General features: G+C 53.8%; 1 protein-coding gene across 1 annotated transcript; it reads right to left on the bottom strand.

Annotated features, from left to right (window-relative positions):
• Positions 1-8,828: 8,828 nt before the first annotated feature.
• LOC116950493 (transcription factor HES-1-A-like) lies at positions 8,829-15,121 on the bottom strand. Its single transcript, XM_032968290.2, has 4 exons — positions 14,783-15,121; positions 14,112-14,207; positions 12,728-12,815; positions 8,829-11,892 (listed from the first exon to the last, which is right to left on the bottom strand). Exons 1-4 carry the CDS (start codon positions 14,906-14,908, stop codon positions 11,219-11,221), a joined length of 984 nt encoding a protein of 327 aa, XP_032824181.1. The 5' UTR covers positions 14,909-15,121; the 3' UTR covers positions 8,829-11,218.
• Between the last annotated feature and the right edge of the window lie 671 nt (positions 15,122-15,792).

Raw genomic sequence — 15,792 nt, 5'->3', positions numbered from 1 at the left:
TTCGATCGCAACACAAGCAATCGTCAGGATGATGACGATTGATGGTGCTGCGATCGATACAAAAAACTTCTACGAAACGTCGTAGTTTTTTTGTCATTTTCTTTGAACCTATCTACGTGACTTTACCGAAAGACCCAAGAATATGAATTCCTGCAGTCACGACAGCTTTAAGTCAAGAGGAGAGAGAGGCTCAAGCGATGTGACGGCGTTTTGAGATCGATGGGAGACGTGCGGCTACCGGTGAATTCCCTATGATTTCTGCCGGTTGTGTCAGTGGCAGGGGGGGGGGCGATCAGTACGTGGATCGCCCTGCACTGAGGAAGGGCTGCAGTAGTGTACGACCCAGCTGTACTTCCTCTACCGTGGACAAGGCTAAGATATGGACTCGATGTTTTCTCGTGGATGCTTGCGTGTGCGTCGAACGCGTGTTTATACGTGCGCGTATGTTTGCGCGCGGACGCACGCGTTTTCCCGCTCGTACAAGCATATTGTGTTTTGTCCCAACATACTCGCTAATCCCCTCCCAAAAAACTCCAAGCAGCGGGACCCCCTGCCGCCCTCTCTCTCTCTCTATAAAGCACCCCCACGGGACACCTCCACAGCTTCCAGCCCAGAGAGGATTTCATGCTCGGGTGGGCAGTACAGCAAGTTGGTTTTAGCAGTTGTGTTTTTTTGTGCGAGACTCCTTTATAACCTAATAGACTTAACGCGGGTTTAATGAACGCGAAGAGGCACGCACACAGGCCAGAGAGCCTGAAGGGGCCCAAGGAAACAACAACAACAACGCCGGGCTGCAGGACATTTGCGAGACGCAAATATTCTATCGTAGCATCGTCCGTGTCCGTCAACCTGTGGGCTCATTCATCTGCCGATCCGGAGAGAGAGGCTGCCGTTGCTTTCAGGAGAGTAAAGATCTGCAAACCTTGGAGCCGGCAAAAAAAACTACGATGTCTCAGAGCAAAAGTAACAACAACAACACCAACAGATTACACGCGCCGGGCACAAGTTGAGACTGACTCATCAAGCTTGGTCACTGCGCCTTTTGTATTGCTACTCTGGCCAATGTTTGTGTGTGCTTGATGTCTCTGCCATGACACCTGGGTCTGTCCCTGTGACTCCCTGTGCCAGCAGCGAGGCTTCGATACTTCACGCGGTCTCAAAGTGCACCTGGCCTGGCACATGGTTAACGGCGGTTGTCGTTACATAAATGTATGGGGGGGGGGGGGAGTGGTGGCGCTGTGGTTAGTAAGGTTGTGCTTTAAAGCAATCAGCCTGTGTTTGAGATTCCAGGCCACAGCCAACACCAGTGGCGAGCGATAGTAGATCCGGTCACGGGTGCCTCATTTTCACAATCCTACACTCACCGGCGTGGTGAAGCATGGTATGCAAAAAACCCCATGACCGACATGACGTGGAGAGTCGTTCATCCAGCAGTGGATTTACAAAGGGCTCCACAACAAGATTATTGTGTAATGTACAAGTGCCTGTGAATAAAGAAGCTGAAAGGAAACTAATTTGTCTTGGCAAAGTTACGGGCTGGTTTTACCGAAAAACACACGGCTGAGATAATTGGACTCGAGTCTGCTCAGAAGTAAAAATAAAAACATCATCGTGTTATTGCGGACCCTGACTCTTGCTGTATATTTGGAGTGTGCATGTCTCTCTTTCCCCGTGGTCACGTGGATTTTTTTTCCGAATTCGAAAAGGTTTTTCCCTCCGCATTTAGAACCAACATCATGCGTTTAGAGTATTTGTCTGCTATACATTTCCACATGATGATGAGCCACTTCGCTAAGCCATCATTTGCGATAGGCGGGTCGCTTCTGAAAACGAGCTATAGAGCTCAGTGGGCCTTACCTGGTAAAATAAAAAATAGAGTTTAGCAAGCAAACGCTTCTTGTACACTTCTTGCGCGCCACACTACGGGAGACGTCACCAAGAGGCATTGCGGTAAAGGCCCTCTGTCTTTAGCGTTGTGGTGCAGAGCTGGCTTTGTCACCAAATAAGAGTGGCATTTTGGTCTACCAGTCTGTCGCTTTCGTGAAAAAAACTCGTCCGTCAATAACACTATGCAAGCCTTCAAAGATAAAAACAAGTAACATATATTATAAGAGGTGACGTTTCGCGCAATAGCCCTTCTTCAGATGCTATGAAGAAGGGCCAGCCACGGTTATTAAGAAATGCGTGGAGATTTTTTTTCCATGTGTTAACTGTGCACCTCTGCCGACTCGGCAGAGCCACCAAATAATTTCCTCACTTTATCGAATTTACAGATCAGTCCGACGGCATTGGTTTCCGTAAAAAAAACCCTCCACTCTGGCCCAGTTTAGACTTTATACATCTCATCAGCAACACTGGCCCAAACAATGATTTGCTTGTGGGAGACGCAAACTTTTGTCCGTTTGTGACCTACCCAGAACCCTCCACGACGGCACGTACCGACTTGTGTACACGTCACGCACGTACGGCGTATACGACGAGGGGAGCGCGTGGCTCGCTGGCGACTTTCTGCAGCGTCTCCTGCACGCACCACATTTTACTGATCACATTCGGTCCCAAGAGGGTAACCAACTCGACCCCCCCCCCCACAGCCCAACCTAACCACAGCACTCGGGTCAGGGGAGGGGAGGGAGTTGCGTGGAGAGTACTGGGGATGGGGGTGGTCGTGGTTTGCCCAACGTCCCAACCTCCTCAACCCAATCTCTCCTCGGGGCAAAACAAAAATGAAGAGATAGCCCAAAACCCCCCTCCCCCACCACCACCCCCCCTGGCCGTCCCCCACCCCCTACCCACTCGCGCTCATGGGGGCAGCGACAACGCAGCCCCCCCCCCAGCACCCCCCCCCCTTTATTGGACCGGATCGCTCAGACGCGCAGGGGCCTCGTGTGGTTGTGGTGGTAGTGTAGCCTCGTGTGGTTGTGGTGGTAGTGTAGCCTCGTGTGGTTGTGGTGGTAGTGTAGCCTCGTGTGGTTGTGGTGGTAGTGTAGCCTCGTGTGGTTGTGGTGGTAGTGTAGCCTCGTGTGGTTGTGGTGGTAGTGTAGCCTCGTGTGGTTGTGGTGGTAGTGTAGCCTCGTGTGGTTGTGGTGGTAGTGTAGCCTCGTGTGGTTGTGGTGGTAGTGTAGCCTCGTGTGGTTGTGGTGGTAGTGTAGCCTCGTGTGGTTGTGGTGGTAGTGTAGCGGTGGTGCAGCCGTCAGCGCGTTGCACTACGAACCCGGCGGACCCGAGCTCCATACCTGCTCACGGCCAACACCAGTGACGATTTTCTGAACCGATCCTGGGCCTCCCCTAGGTCGACTCAACCTCAAATGAGTACTGATCCTGGTGCAGTGTGTAACAATCGCCATTGGGGAGACAAAGGCGGCCGGGCGTGGTGCTGGCCACCCACCCCGTCATGTGGGCGTTCCGGCCTGCGTAGGCGCTCGCTAACAGCACTTGCCCCAACAGTCTGGATCAGGATAGAGGAAGGACTTTGTCTTTGGTGCTGTTACTGCGCTGCCATTGTCGCTGCTGTCGAGCACTCTGCCTGCCATCGAGGGCACAAAGGCAGGGCCAGAAAACTTTGCGTCGGAGGCGCGGGGGAACTGAGAGGCGCCGGGCGACACGGCCCCCCCCACCCCCCCTCGTCGAGAGCTTTGTTGCAGCGAGAGAGGAGAAAGCCCTCGGCCCGGCCCTCATTTACTGCCCGTTTGTTGGAGGAGGTTAATGTTTAGAGCGCCGAGGGACGGCGGTGGGCTCACCGCGAGAGGGACACTAACATCGCCAGCTCCCGCGCCTCCGATTAGCACGGTTTGTCTACGCACGGTGCTAAAGAAGTTCAACGTACATGCATGTACGTACGAACGCATGTACGTACATGCGCGTACGTACGCATCCCGTTTTTGTTTAATTTTAGCAGGTGAGGCCCACCGAGTTGTATTGGTATTTTTCAGAAGCAACCTCACCACGAATGATAGATCACCGAAGTGGCTTATCACGTGGAAATGAATAGAGCCAAATACTCAAAATGCGTGATGTTGATTCTAAATGTGGAGGGGAAAACCGGAGGACTCGGAGAAAAATTCACGCAACCACGGGGAGAGAGAGACACGCACCGTGGATCTCTACGGTCGACAAAACTACCGCTCACTCGTCGGGGAAGGCAACAGTGGTTGTCCTATGAAAAGACTTGCCCCCCCCCCCCCATCATAGGAATGTGGAATTTCCATCATTGGTTCAGGGTTGTGAACAAGAGATGGGCACCACCTCATCGATGCTCTTTTGAGGAAGTAAAATCACTTAAACTTTTAACTTTGACGAGATCTGGACGGGCAGATTGTAAATGCTTGCTGATGCAGGAGATCTCTGGAACTATTAAGAGAGAAATATAATTGGAACAATGCAGGTGTGAGAGATGTGGACCGGCCATTGCCAGAGAAGGAGGCTTCCCTGCTGCAGGCAGCTCTGGAGAGGAGGATGCTTGCGGATGCACCGTGGCGCTCCGCTCTCAAAGGTCACTGACATTTTTCACTGCGACAATGCTCATCGCTGCCCAGAAATTAGTCACAAGTGGCTCCTTTGGAAAGTGTTTTTGTATTCTCCTGCTGCCAGCTCACCGCAGGCTCCCACACGCAGCAGGCCACACCATAGCCACCTTCACCACCGTCAGCACAAGTACCACCACAGCCACCGCAAGTACCACCACAGCCACCGCAAGTACCACCACCGCCGCCACTACCACCATCACCACAACCATCACCACCATCATCATCATCGCGATCACAAGAACTGCTGAAGACACCGCTGCCACCACGGCCACTGCAACCACCCGCACCGCAACCACCACTGTCAGCCACACCACCACTGTCGCCACCACCGGAACCACCGTAATCACCACCGCCAACACCAGCAGCAGCAGCACTCCCACCGGTGGCTGTGGCGCCAATCGCGATGGTGTTGGGGGCGTGAAGAGCGTGGGTTGAGTTCGCACACTGGCGCCACGAACCTCGCGGACCACGGTTTGACTCCCAGCTCGTGACGCGCTCTCCATTCTAGTTTCACTGCGCAGCCGACATCCACGGCAAGGTGACAATCCAGAGCCCCTAGGTCGACTCGGTCTCATCACGATTACCTGGCTGGGGCTGCTTGGGGGTATACAACACCGTGCAGCGCTGGTGAGACAAAGGCAAGCTGGCTGCTGTGGGGGGTCGGTGGTGGTGGTGGTGGCCTCACGCACGTACCACTGTCGTGTGCCAGGACGCCTGCCCGACTTCGCAAGTGCTCGAGAACAGCACTTTCCCCGGCAGCCCGTTACCACTGCGTGGTTGGTGTGGGGTTGGGGGGGAGGGCGAGAGGGTGTGGGGGCAAGCTCTGTCTCTTGGTGTCGTGGACGTGGCCGTGTTGAGGAGGAGGGATGGAGGTGCCCCTCACGGTGATGTGTGACAGGAGGTGTTGAGGAGGTGAGAAGGGGGTACGACGGCCCGTGGTGGTGGTGGTGCCTAAGTGGTGGTCGCAGGTGGCGGTGATGGGTGTGGTGTGGTTGTTCACGGTGGTGGTAGTGTCAGGGTTTTGGTAGTGGTGCCGGTGTTTGTAAGGTGGTGTTAATGCTGAATGTGGCAGGGGTGGTGGTAGCGGTGTTAGTAGGAGCGGTAGTGTCGTGGTTAGCGCACTGCGCTACCAACCCAGCACCCGGGATCGGTTCTCCCACTCACGGCCAACAACGCTACAAATATGAACTGGTATTGGGCCTCCCCTAGCTTGACTCAACCTTAAACGAGTACCTGGTGCGGTGTGTATTAAACATCAGCGCTGGGGAGACAAAGGTGACCGAGTCTGGTGCTGGTCACCCATCTCGTTGTCTTCCGTGCCGGCCTTCATAGGCGCTACCCGCTCTCAGCACTTGCTACAACACTATGTCAAAGGCTATACAGCGTTTCTTTGCCTTTGTTAATCGAGTAGTGCTGGTTTTTGGCACACTCGGGGGAAACAACTTGCGTCTTGGGAAAGTGATTGTTGCTTTGTGGTGCATTGCTCAGAGCGTGGACTGGCAATCATTCCCATCGATCAATGGCATCACGATGCCCCTATGACAAGATCGTCAGGAGTGTGCCCGTTCTCATTAGATCCTGGAAGCAAAGAAGGCTTGAGGCTGGATGGTCGATTGAACGAGTGAGCACCACGCAAGCACACACAGGTTAACCATGGGGCCGTCGGAGATTCCGATGCGATTAGAGCCGAGGGAGTTGCAGCGAAAGCCAATGTTGTACTATACTTCTGTGCTTCCCACGTCTCTGCTCACCAGCTTCACTCTTGGTCATTCGGACGACAATATCTCAGACGTACGACTCGCGCAGCCGCCCCCAAAAGGACCCTAAAATCCAGCAGTGGATTTAATCGACAAAAGGGGCCGCGTGCACACGTGGGGAGTAGTCTGCGATCATCACGGAGGCGTACGAGGATGATGATGATGATGATGCTGGACCAATAACGATAGCATGGGTTTAAAGACGTCCGTCACCCACCCCCCCTATACCCCCCCTAGCCACCACCACCCACACCCCCAGCCCTGTCCACCCACCCCTCCACACAGACCCCTCGCGCATGACGGACCCCGGTGGTTGATGGGTGGAGACGCAGTCAAAGAGAAAGGCGTTTGCTCAGCTGTGTGGACCCCTGTGCGGCGCATGGCTCACACCGGGGGACGAGGGTGGGGGGTGAGGTGGGGGTAGAGGGGGGTAGAGGGGGGGTGAGGGGGTAGAGGGGGGATGAGGGGGGGTAACATTATTACACAAATTGCCCGATGGTGACACATTTCCTATTCTCGCTTTGCCGTTGACAAATCGCGTCGGTGAAACGAATCTCTTTAGAGGGCCAAAAAGTCGAACCGTCCATGAGAACACTATCGCCCTCAGTGTCGCCGCGTGTGTCTCTGTGTTGATCGTCACGTCTCTGGACAGCCACGTGAGCGAGATACGGCCACGTTGGTATGGCTTTGTAACCATCGCAGTCTCATCCTTCTACAGCGCCGTATGATTATTATAAGACGCTGCGGAGAGGAAGACGCAACCCACCCGAACTTTCGCACGGTGCCAGTAACAGTTAAACAAAGACACAAAGATCTCCCATATAGCCTTAACAGACTGTAGGGGCAAGTGCTGTTAGCGAGCACCTCTGAAGACCGGCACGGCACACGATGGGAGTGGGTGGCCAACACCACGCCCGGCCGCCTTTGTCTCCCTAGTGGCGATGTTTACACATCGCACCAGGTACTCATTTGAGGCCGAGTCGACCTAGGGGAGGCTCACTACCAGTTCAGATAATCGTCACTGGTGTTGGCAGTGAGCGGGAATCGAACCCGGGTCGTCAGGTTCGTAGCGCAGCGTAGCGCTAACCGCTGCACCACCGCTTCTCCCAGTTAAACAAACCTTGCCAGACACACAGCACCCACCGGAGTATAAGACGCAGCACAGACTTCTCTCCTTATACATACTGGGGGCGTGATGTGCATATCGTAAAATCTGGAGATTTTGTTTGATTTTAAGATCACGGGATGGGGAACGACTGTTGACCCTCTCGCGGATGACGGAGCCAGCAACACGCGCCGCCAATCTCGATGCTCGATCAACGTCGCACGCACCACAATCGATGACACTCATCGAGTAGCCGACTCGCCGTCATGATGCTCGGAGTGCTACCAGAGATTGGCTGCGGTGGGGGGAGGGGAGGGTGATCATTGGGGGGGGATTAAGTGGGGGTGGTGTTGGCTTGAGTTGGGGGCGGGATGTGGGGGTAGGGTTAAGGGAGTGGGGGATTGAGTGGGGGATAAGTGGGCATGGGGTGTGGGTGTTGGGTGAGGGGGGAGAGAGTGGCGAGGTGTGGGGGTGAGGGGAGGAGGTTGTGGGGGTTTTACTGGAGGGGGAGGGGAGTGCAGCGGGGTGAGGGGCTTTGGGGTTGTCGGTGGAGGGTGGAGTTCGATTGTCGGGGGGGGGGGAGTGGTGCCCCCCGCTGCTGAGCAGCCGAGCGAAGCTGCCCCCCACCACAGCGCCATCTGCCCCCCGTCCGCCCCCTCCATCACGGTGGTGACGTCGAGAGAAATCCGTGGAAGTTCGCTTCTCTGAAACCTCGCAGCCCGATAGTACGGCCGCTCCGTTACACAGCAGCAGGTGGACATGCCACTTGTGTTTCCTGTCCAGCATTAGTTGTTGTGACTTCATCGGGTGGACGCAGCGATTCACAAAACTCACGAGCGTATAAAGCCGGCGATCACAGTTCGATTCCGGACCACGGCTACCATCAGTGGCGAGTGATATCTGAACCGATGAAAACTCTCAACCACACTGGTGCGGAGAAGCCTTTCCATACACCGGTGGATTGACATTGGTGCTGAAAGTGGAAGTTACTTCATAAAATTGATGTATTATATATTAGACACTTTCCAGTAAGGCCAAAGTCGAAAGGTCGCTTTTATTTTAATTTTCATGCCTCAATTGTTGACGGAGTGTTTATATTGTCCACCACTGCTGTTCCATCTGTATGAGATCGAGTGTTGCCCCTTCGCACGCATGAGTTTTCTCTGGGTGCTCCGGGTTCCTCCCGCGTGTAACCACTCGTTCATTGGCCGATAACACCTTAAAATATATGAAAAGGACCGCAGAGCTTGGGGGGGACATTTGGCGTCTGCTCCCCACGTGGCTGCCTTCCCGTTTGTGGTTCCTCCTATCGCCTCCTCCGAGTCATTATCTCTCAACGAGATTGCGGCGTATTCCAAGTTGACATCGTTAGAGTATGACATTATTATAGGGCTGCACATACGTGTGGGCAGTTGTGTTACTGTGCGTGCAGTGTCGATGCAGGCAGTCGCCTGTTTGTCTCATCCACAACAATATAAACACAATATTCCACAAACTGTCCTTCCATGTATTTCTTTTATATTAAACAAACACATTAATAAAATATAATTTCACGACATTCAATAAAAAATAGCATTATACAAAAATAGTATTTATAATAACAGGCGTATCAAAAAACAACGCGTATTTACATAGGAAATTGCATTTCTTGGTCCAGTAGAACACAGATTCACCTCATATTGCAAACACGAAACATTCGTGATCCGAGCGTAAGTCACGGGGCCAGTGCGAGACTCAGTGGAACTCGTTTCTAGGCCTAGCCTCGTGCCAGGCAAGGCCCGCGCCTGGCGCGTGGCTCGCGAGCCTAAACCTCCCCCCATTGGGCGAACGCGTCCCGAAAACACGCCGCGTCATCCAATCACATTCGCTCACAGCGCTCATGGTGATTGCTGAGGATGCGGGCTGATCCATTTATAGATACCCTACGCAAATGTAATGAAATGCTTTGTTCGCAACAGGTGACTGAATGTTGTGTGAAAGTGATGGCTCCGCCTCTTACAGAGAGGAGCAGCGACGGATTTAGAAACCTCCCAGGGCGGGGTGGATAGAGGGGCGGGGGGGGGTTATGAAATCCATAGGGTTTTTTTTGTTCAAACAGGGCCCCATGTTAATAAAACAATCTCATCGAGATATGTGAAGGAGATATATTGCCTACTAATCTATGGTGTTGCTGAGAATGAGGGAAGACGCGAAGAGCCTTTAAATGAATGTTCTGACCTTTTTTGTATTTCCCCCCAGATAATTTTAATAGGATATCTATACATGGATCACCTCCTACAACCTCTAGTTATATAAAGGTCTCGTACAACTCGATACACACACACAAGGCACGTAGTTTATGAGCTCGCATTGCATGGTTGTGATTATATGGTTTGGGAAACTGTGTCCATGCCCTTTGGTGACAGTGATTTAATACACGTGCTCACAATTTATAGAATAAGATTACTTAACACGATATATAAATTGCAATCATCGTCAAACAGCATCAGTCAAAGCAATGAGCCACGGTCGATTCACTGCTATATGAAGGCCTCCTCCCGTCAATCTTGCGACGTGATCAGCGATCCGTCCCGTGCTGCCACGCGAGGCCGATTTCGCGCGGTAGCCCCGACGGAGGTGAACATCTCTCTCCGGGGAGACGGAACGGTGATATCTAAACACACGGAGGGGAACATCTCTCTCCGGGGAGACGGAACGGTGAAATCAGCTCGTGCCTTGGGTGCGAGGATGGAGACGGCGCCTTTGCTTGGGGACGTAGTCATCCAGCAGTGGATCGATCGTGGCTAATTATTTACGATGACTCGTGCTGTATTTTGGTTCGTCGAAGCAGCATTGTTTCACGGCGATCATCGAACAAAAGTGTGATTTTTTTAAATTCCACGGTGAAAGCGATCTTAAGCAGCTCCGGCAGTTACTCGGCAATTACCACGTCGCTATTCCTGCATTGTTTTGGCAACGTAAGGCATCGGCACACACTCACGAGAGTGGCCCTGTTTAAAACAACAAAAATGACATTGTCGAGATCCCGCGGTGATAATTACTGAAGGCAACCTACGCTGGAGGAGGGACCACAGACGAGTAGCGGGGAAGGCAACAAGGTGTATTGGCCAAATAATGATTGTTCTAGAATTATGTAGGCGGCTACATAATTATATAATGCACCCAACTCGATTCACTCACCTCACCTATTGAATCCCCTTCCCCTTCGCACACCAAGCGGCTATGACATGGCCTAGAAGTGGCGCTGGTGCGTTTGCTGTCGCAGAGGCTCGCGTTTCGAAACCAGCGGCCGCCCTGGCTAATACTGCCGTGTGTGGTCCATTAAGCTTTAAAATACCACGCGCCGTCGATTTTGGCTGCGGACGTAAAAGATCCCGTGACGTCTTTCGCGAGAGTAGGCCATTGTGTGCCAGCGTCAGGGTCCACATTGGCGAAGTTCAAAAATGATCCGCAAATGACTCGATTGGCATTATACACACAAACACACAACAGCAGCAACCATCTCCCCTTAGTGGCAGCAGGCTAATGTCACTATTGCAAACGAGGCTCGTCCTGGTCTCTAAGAGTTATCTCCGGGGTTAACCAACACAGGCTGGGAACTTGTAAACTTCTACCTTCTGGACAAACGCGCGCTTGCAGGTTCCCAGGCGGGTTTATCCCAGCACCAGCCCCTACCGTTATCAAATTCACAGCGCGCACGAAGAAACGCAACTCTGAGTCCTCTCGGCAACAAGTCCACGCACGTATCCAGCAACCTCCTCACATACTCCCACAAGTCCTGAAGCCGCCTGCACGGGGCATGGTGTGGGGGCCCTCCCTCCCCCCCCATGGCGTTACCAGGGCCTCCACACGGCCTGCGCGGTCGCTATGGCCCGCAGCTGCGGCCTCTGGGCGAGCCGAGACTGCATTCGTGGGACCTCCTTGGGACCCGGCGGCCGGGTTGGCGGTTGAACCGCGGCCGCGGTTAAGGATGATGATGATGATGATGATAATGATGAGAATGATGACGATGAGAATGATGATGAGGAGGAGGAGTCCGGGGTTACCGATGCCCCTGGACTGCGGGCCGGCGCTGGCGGGACCAGCAGGGCCAGGAGGCCGTCCCCGGCGGACACGAGCTGCACCTCGCCGCGCGCCATCACGGACAGCAGCTCGTGCAGCCGCGGGCCCGACAGCTCGGGGTGGCCCGCGGGCAGCGCGCCGCACTGCTGCAGGGGCAGCGGCAGGGCTAAGGGGTTGTTCCCTCCCGGTACAGTGGCGAGCGGTGACGAGGAGGGGCAGGAGGTTGAGAATGAGGCGGCGGCGGAGGAGGATGAGGAGGAGACCCCCCCACCGGCCCCGGAGGGGATGCCCGCCATGGAGTCGGCGAGGTGCGCCAGGAGGCGCGTCCGCACCGCCGCGTGGACGCCCTCGCTCGTGGACAGGAACCGCGTCACCTCGTTCACGCACTCGCTGTAGCCCGCGCGGTAGCGGCCCAGCACGCCCGGGTCTGCTGCGCACAGGGCGGCTGTTGGGTGGTCGGGGACGGGGGGCAGAGAGAGAGGGAGGCAGGGAGGAGGGAGAGATAGGGAGAGGGAGATGAGGATGGAGAGAGAGGAGAGACATCGTTAGCGACGTGCTATGAACCCAGGGATCAAAGTTGGATTCTCGGCCACGGCTGACATCAGTGGCGAGTGATAATGTGGACGGGTTCTGTGTCTCCCCCACTCTCCAACTCCACTTCACCAACCAGCGTGGTGACGTATGATCAAACCATCCCCACGACCGACACCACGTGGGGTTGCCACCATTCAGCAGTGGAGCTGTGCACCGTTACTTTACAAGGGAAGGGATCTGCCAGGGTTACTCCTTGCTGTTTCCCGGCAATAGTAAGGCGGCACGATACGGGTCTGCGCTGACGATTTCACGAAGATGAACAAACCCGCTCCACCAGTCGCTCTGACACAATGCCACCCACAGCAGCGCAAAGCTGTAACGCGCATCGCGACTTGTTACTGTGAAGCAATCGGAGAGGTGATTCCCCAAGCCGGTGTGATGCGTCGCTCTGCGAGTAACGCTTCTTCGTACGATTAAAATCGTGAGCTAACGATCGAGGCTGCCTTGATCGTTCGGATTGCCAGCTTTTGTTCGTCTTCCTAAACGCGTCTCACAATCAGAATCTTTATTTAGATCGGAGGAGAAAATCCGATTCGCTACGAAGCTATTTTTTCTTCGCAGATGTCCAGCAAGGGGCGGGCCAGCAAGTTACAACAGCGAACGACACAAAAGAAACGATATGCGTGCAATGTAGAGCATTGTTCAGCACGACACTCAACATCGTCTGGTTGCCGTGTGCGGCTTACCGCTGATGTGTAGCCGGTGGAGACTTCTTAGATGCTTCACGGTCAACTCCAGGATGTCAGCCTTCTCCAGCTTGGAGTGCCTGGAGCTCTAGAGAGATTTGGGATCGAGGGCAGGGGGATATAAAATGGTTAACACATCGAACAATTTGTAAACGATCAAAGTCAAAACGCAAAGTGTCCCCGAATAGTATGACTCAGGGCACAGGGTCACATTGAAGTCCAGCATTGGTTTAACGCTTGATAGAACAAATATACGATTCCATCATGATCATCATCATCATTAGTGAACCACGTGATGAATTCGCTTCACCGTGGAGTGTGACGCTAACGCCGATAAAAAGCGGGCCCAGCGCACCCCGCGTTACGAGCAATGTTAAACTCTACACACACACGGGGTACATTGTGAGATAGTGGGCATGGTTAGTACAATGGGCAGAATATTCTAAAACAGATCATTTATTACCAAACATAATTTGTTATTGACACTGGTGATTACGGTGGTGAGATGCCAGGCATATAAACACGTATTCAGAAACAGTTCTGTGACATCTACTGCCGCGGGCTGATGCATTGCATTGACACGGCGACGACAATAGTGCACTCGGAATAACGCCGGGTTTAAAAAAAGACGTTGACGACGACGCTGACGACGTTCTCATGGTTATGAGCGAGAACCGGGGAACCCGGAGAGACCTCGACGGCCGAAGGTGACGACACGAGGCAAGCCGAACCCCGCTTAGCAGCGCACAGTGCGGTGAGACCGCGGGGCAAATTATCGCGAATTGATCGGATCGGAGATTTTATATTGCACGATCGCTGCTGTTGTGAAGCGAGTGGGGGTTCGTTTTTGTTGTTTTACTGGAAATCGTGGAAGTGAAGCGATGCATCGCAGTCTGTGTGGCCACGTCGCAGCTGGACATCGCCACCACCGCCACCACCACCGCCACCACCACCACGCCTAGCACTGTCGTCAAGCCCGGAGCTGATTTCACATCGTCTGAGCAAACTCAGCGAACTGGTGCGGCTGGTGTGGCGGTGATGTCGCTGATGTTTCTATCTCTCTCTTTGTCTCTGCGGCTGCAGCGAGGAGAGGTGGTTCAAGACGCCCACCGCATCGCGCGCTTTCAGATGCGCTTCTGCGGCCGTCTGGAACGCGCTCTTCCTTCCGATGTCAGGAAGCCATTGTGGGAGCTAATAACTTTTAAATACTCTAGATTGAAAACACACTTCTTTAGAACTGCGTTTTGTGTTTAACATGTTGCCCTTCCAACCCGCACCTCCGATTGGCACGTACGGCGCGAAAGAAGTCCAACTTACATACGTACACACATACATACAACATATACACACATACAAAGTAATAAGAGGGGAGACTTAGACTCACATCTTTCCTGAGAGTCTCCAGGATGAGGGCTTTGAGTTGATTCAGGCTATCGTTGATCCTCGCCCTCCGTCGCTTCTCCATGATGGGCTTGGTGGACTGCAGACACACAACATTGTACGTCGTCAATAACAACAACAACAACAGTCAACCACCACTTCAGGAGATGAAGCGATGGATCCGTCTCTGACTCGTTACATCGCAGCGCCTGCCAGAGACGGTGACGGCTTGGAGAGGGTGGCCTTCATCCAGCAGTGGATCGATGATTGATAGATTTATCATTGACGATTGGTATGTTGCTGGATGAAGTGCAGTGATCAGAGATGTAGTGTCGATGTATATTGATAAGCGGTGTATCGTTAATTGGCGATCATTAATCAATACAATGGTTATCAATATACTGTGTATCGGTCATTGATGATCAACAATGATCAAACACACTGATTATCGATACACAATCCACTGCTGGGTCAATAGACTGTTGGATGAAGTGCATTGATAATTGATGATGGTTATGCCCAATTCAATAAACGTGCCCGTCAAAGGTTGGGTAGTCGCCCAACGCGAACGCCTTGTCGTGAGTGACGCACAGAGACGTTGCTGAGATGACGCTGGTGGCGGTGAGAGACGAGGCAAGGTTTGCGTGTTTTTTTGTTTGTTGTACGGGTCCTCACTTTTCTGATTTCGCTCGCGGATTTCGGCTTCTGTGGAGAAAAGCCCTCGTCGTCGCAGCTATGATCCGACGGGTCCTGAGTCTCCTCCTCGGGGGAGCTCATCTCGACCTCGAAGTCTTCCGGCATTGTACCCTGACGCTCGTGCGACCACGACCTATGCACCACCACGAGCTCTACACTCCGAGCAGCGCAGCGGCGATAGAAACGCGTGACAGTAGTGGTGATGATTGATGGTGCTGTATCGGAGCTCCTCCCGTCCGTCTGTATTTCGGTGCCAGCAGAGCAATGCCCTCGCTCGATGCCGTCCGAGGTTTTAGCCGGCACGAGTGTAGAGGAATGCGCTGCGAGTCCCAGGCCACTCGGCCACTTTTATACCGAGGCCCCGCCCTGCGCCTTCCATTCCACTGCGGGCTTCTCTACCCCCCACAACCCCCAGTGCCTCCCCCCCCCCCCCACGCGTGTCCAGGTCCCCTTGTCCCGCAAAACCCGCACGCTCCATCCCCCACGTGATGACGACCCGGTTTCCATTTCACCCCGCCCCGAACCCTTCCTATGCCCCAGGTCTTTCTTCGACGGTTCGACCCCCCCCATCCCCCCTATAGATATCCACCAGCAGTGTCCCCCACGTGTCTCCACTTGCACGTTACCACCAGCACCTCCCCCCCCCCCATTATTAAGCTGCAGTGTCAACCCGTGTCTCCACCGCTCATGCATCGCCCTGATTGCTCCGCTCGACTCGGCTCGTCTTAACCCAGGAAAGCCTCGCGTTGTTTTACAGATGAGATATCCTGCAATGTGCTTTTTCGCTTTCAGGTGACCACGATTGATGTGTAGGTTACAGCCTTGGGGCACCCCCAATGGGAGTTGCCCCTGTGCATTAGTCTGCCAGTAGCGGGAGGCGATGTTGCTATGCTCTGCGTAATTCCAATTGAATAGTTTGTGGGTAATTGTTCAGCATTGGGACGGCGAGTCAATAGCAGCTCTCCATTTCGTCCCCTATAAGGGGAGCA

This window comes from Petromyzon marinus, chromosome 39, assembly GCF_048934315.1.
Source record: "Petromyzon marinus isolate PM22_M1 ecotype Great Lakes invasive population chromosome 39, UKy_Petmar_22M1.pri1.0, whole genome shotgun sequence".
Taxonomy (NCBI): Eukaryota; Metazoa; Chordata; class Hyperoartia; order Petromyzontiformes; family Petromyzontidae; genus Petromyzon; species Petromyzon marinus.
The sequence above is the reverse complement of the archived record's forward strand: the minus strand, read 5'-3'. Positions and strand labels throughout refer to the sequence as shown.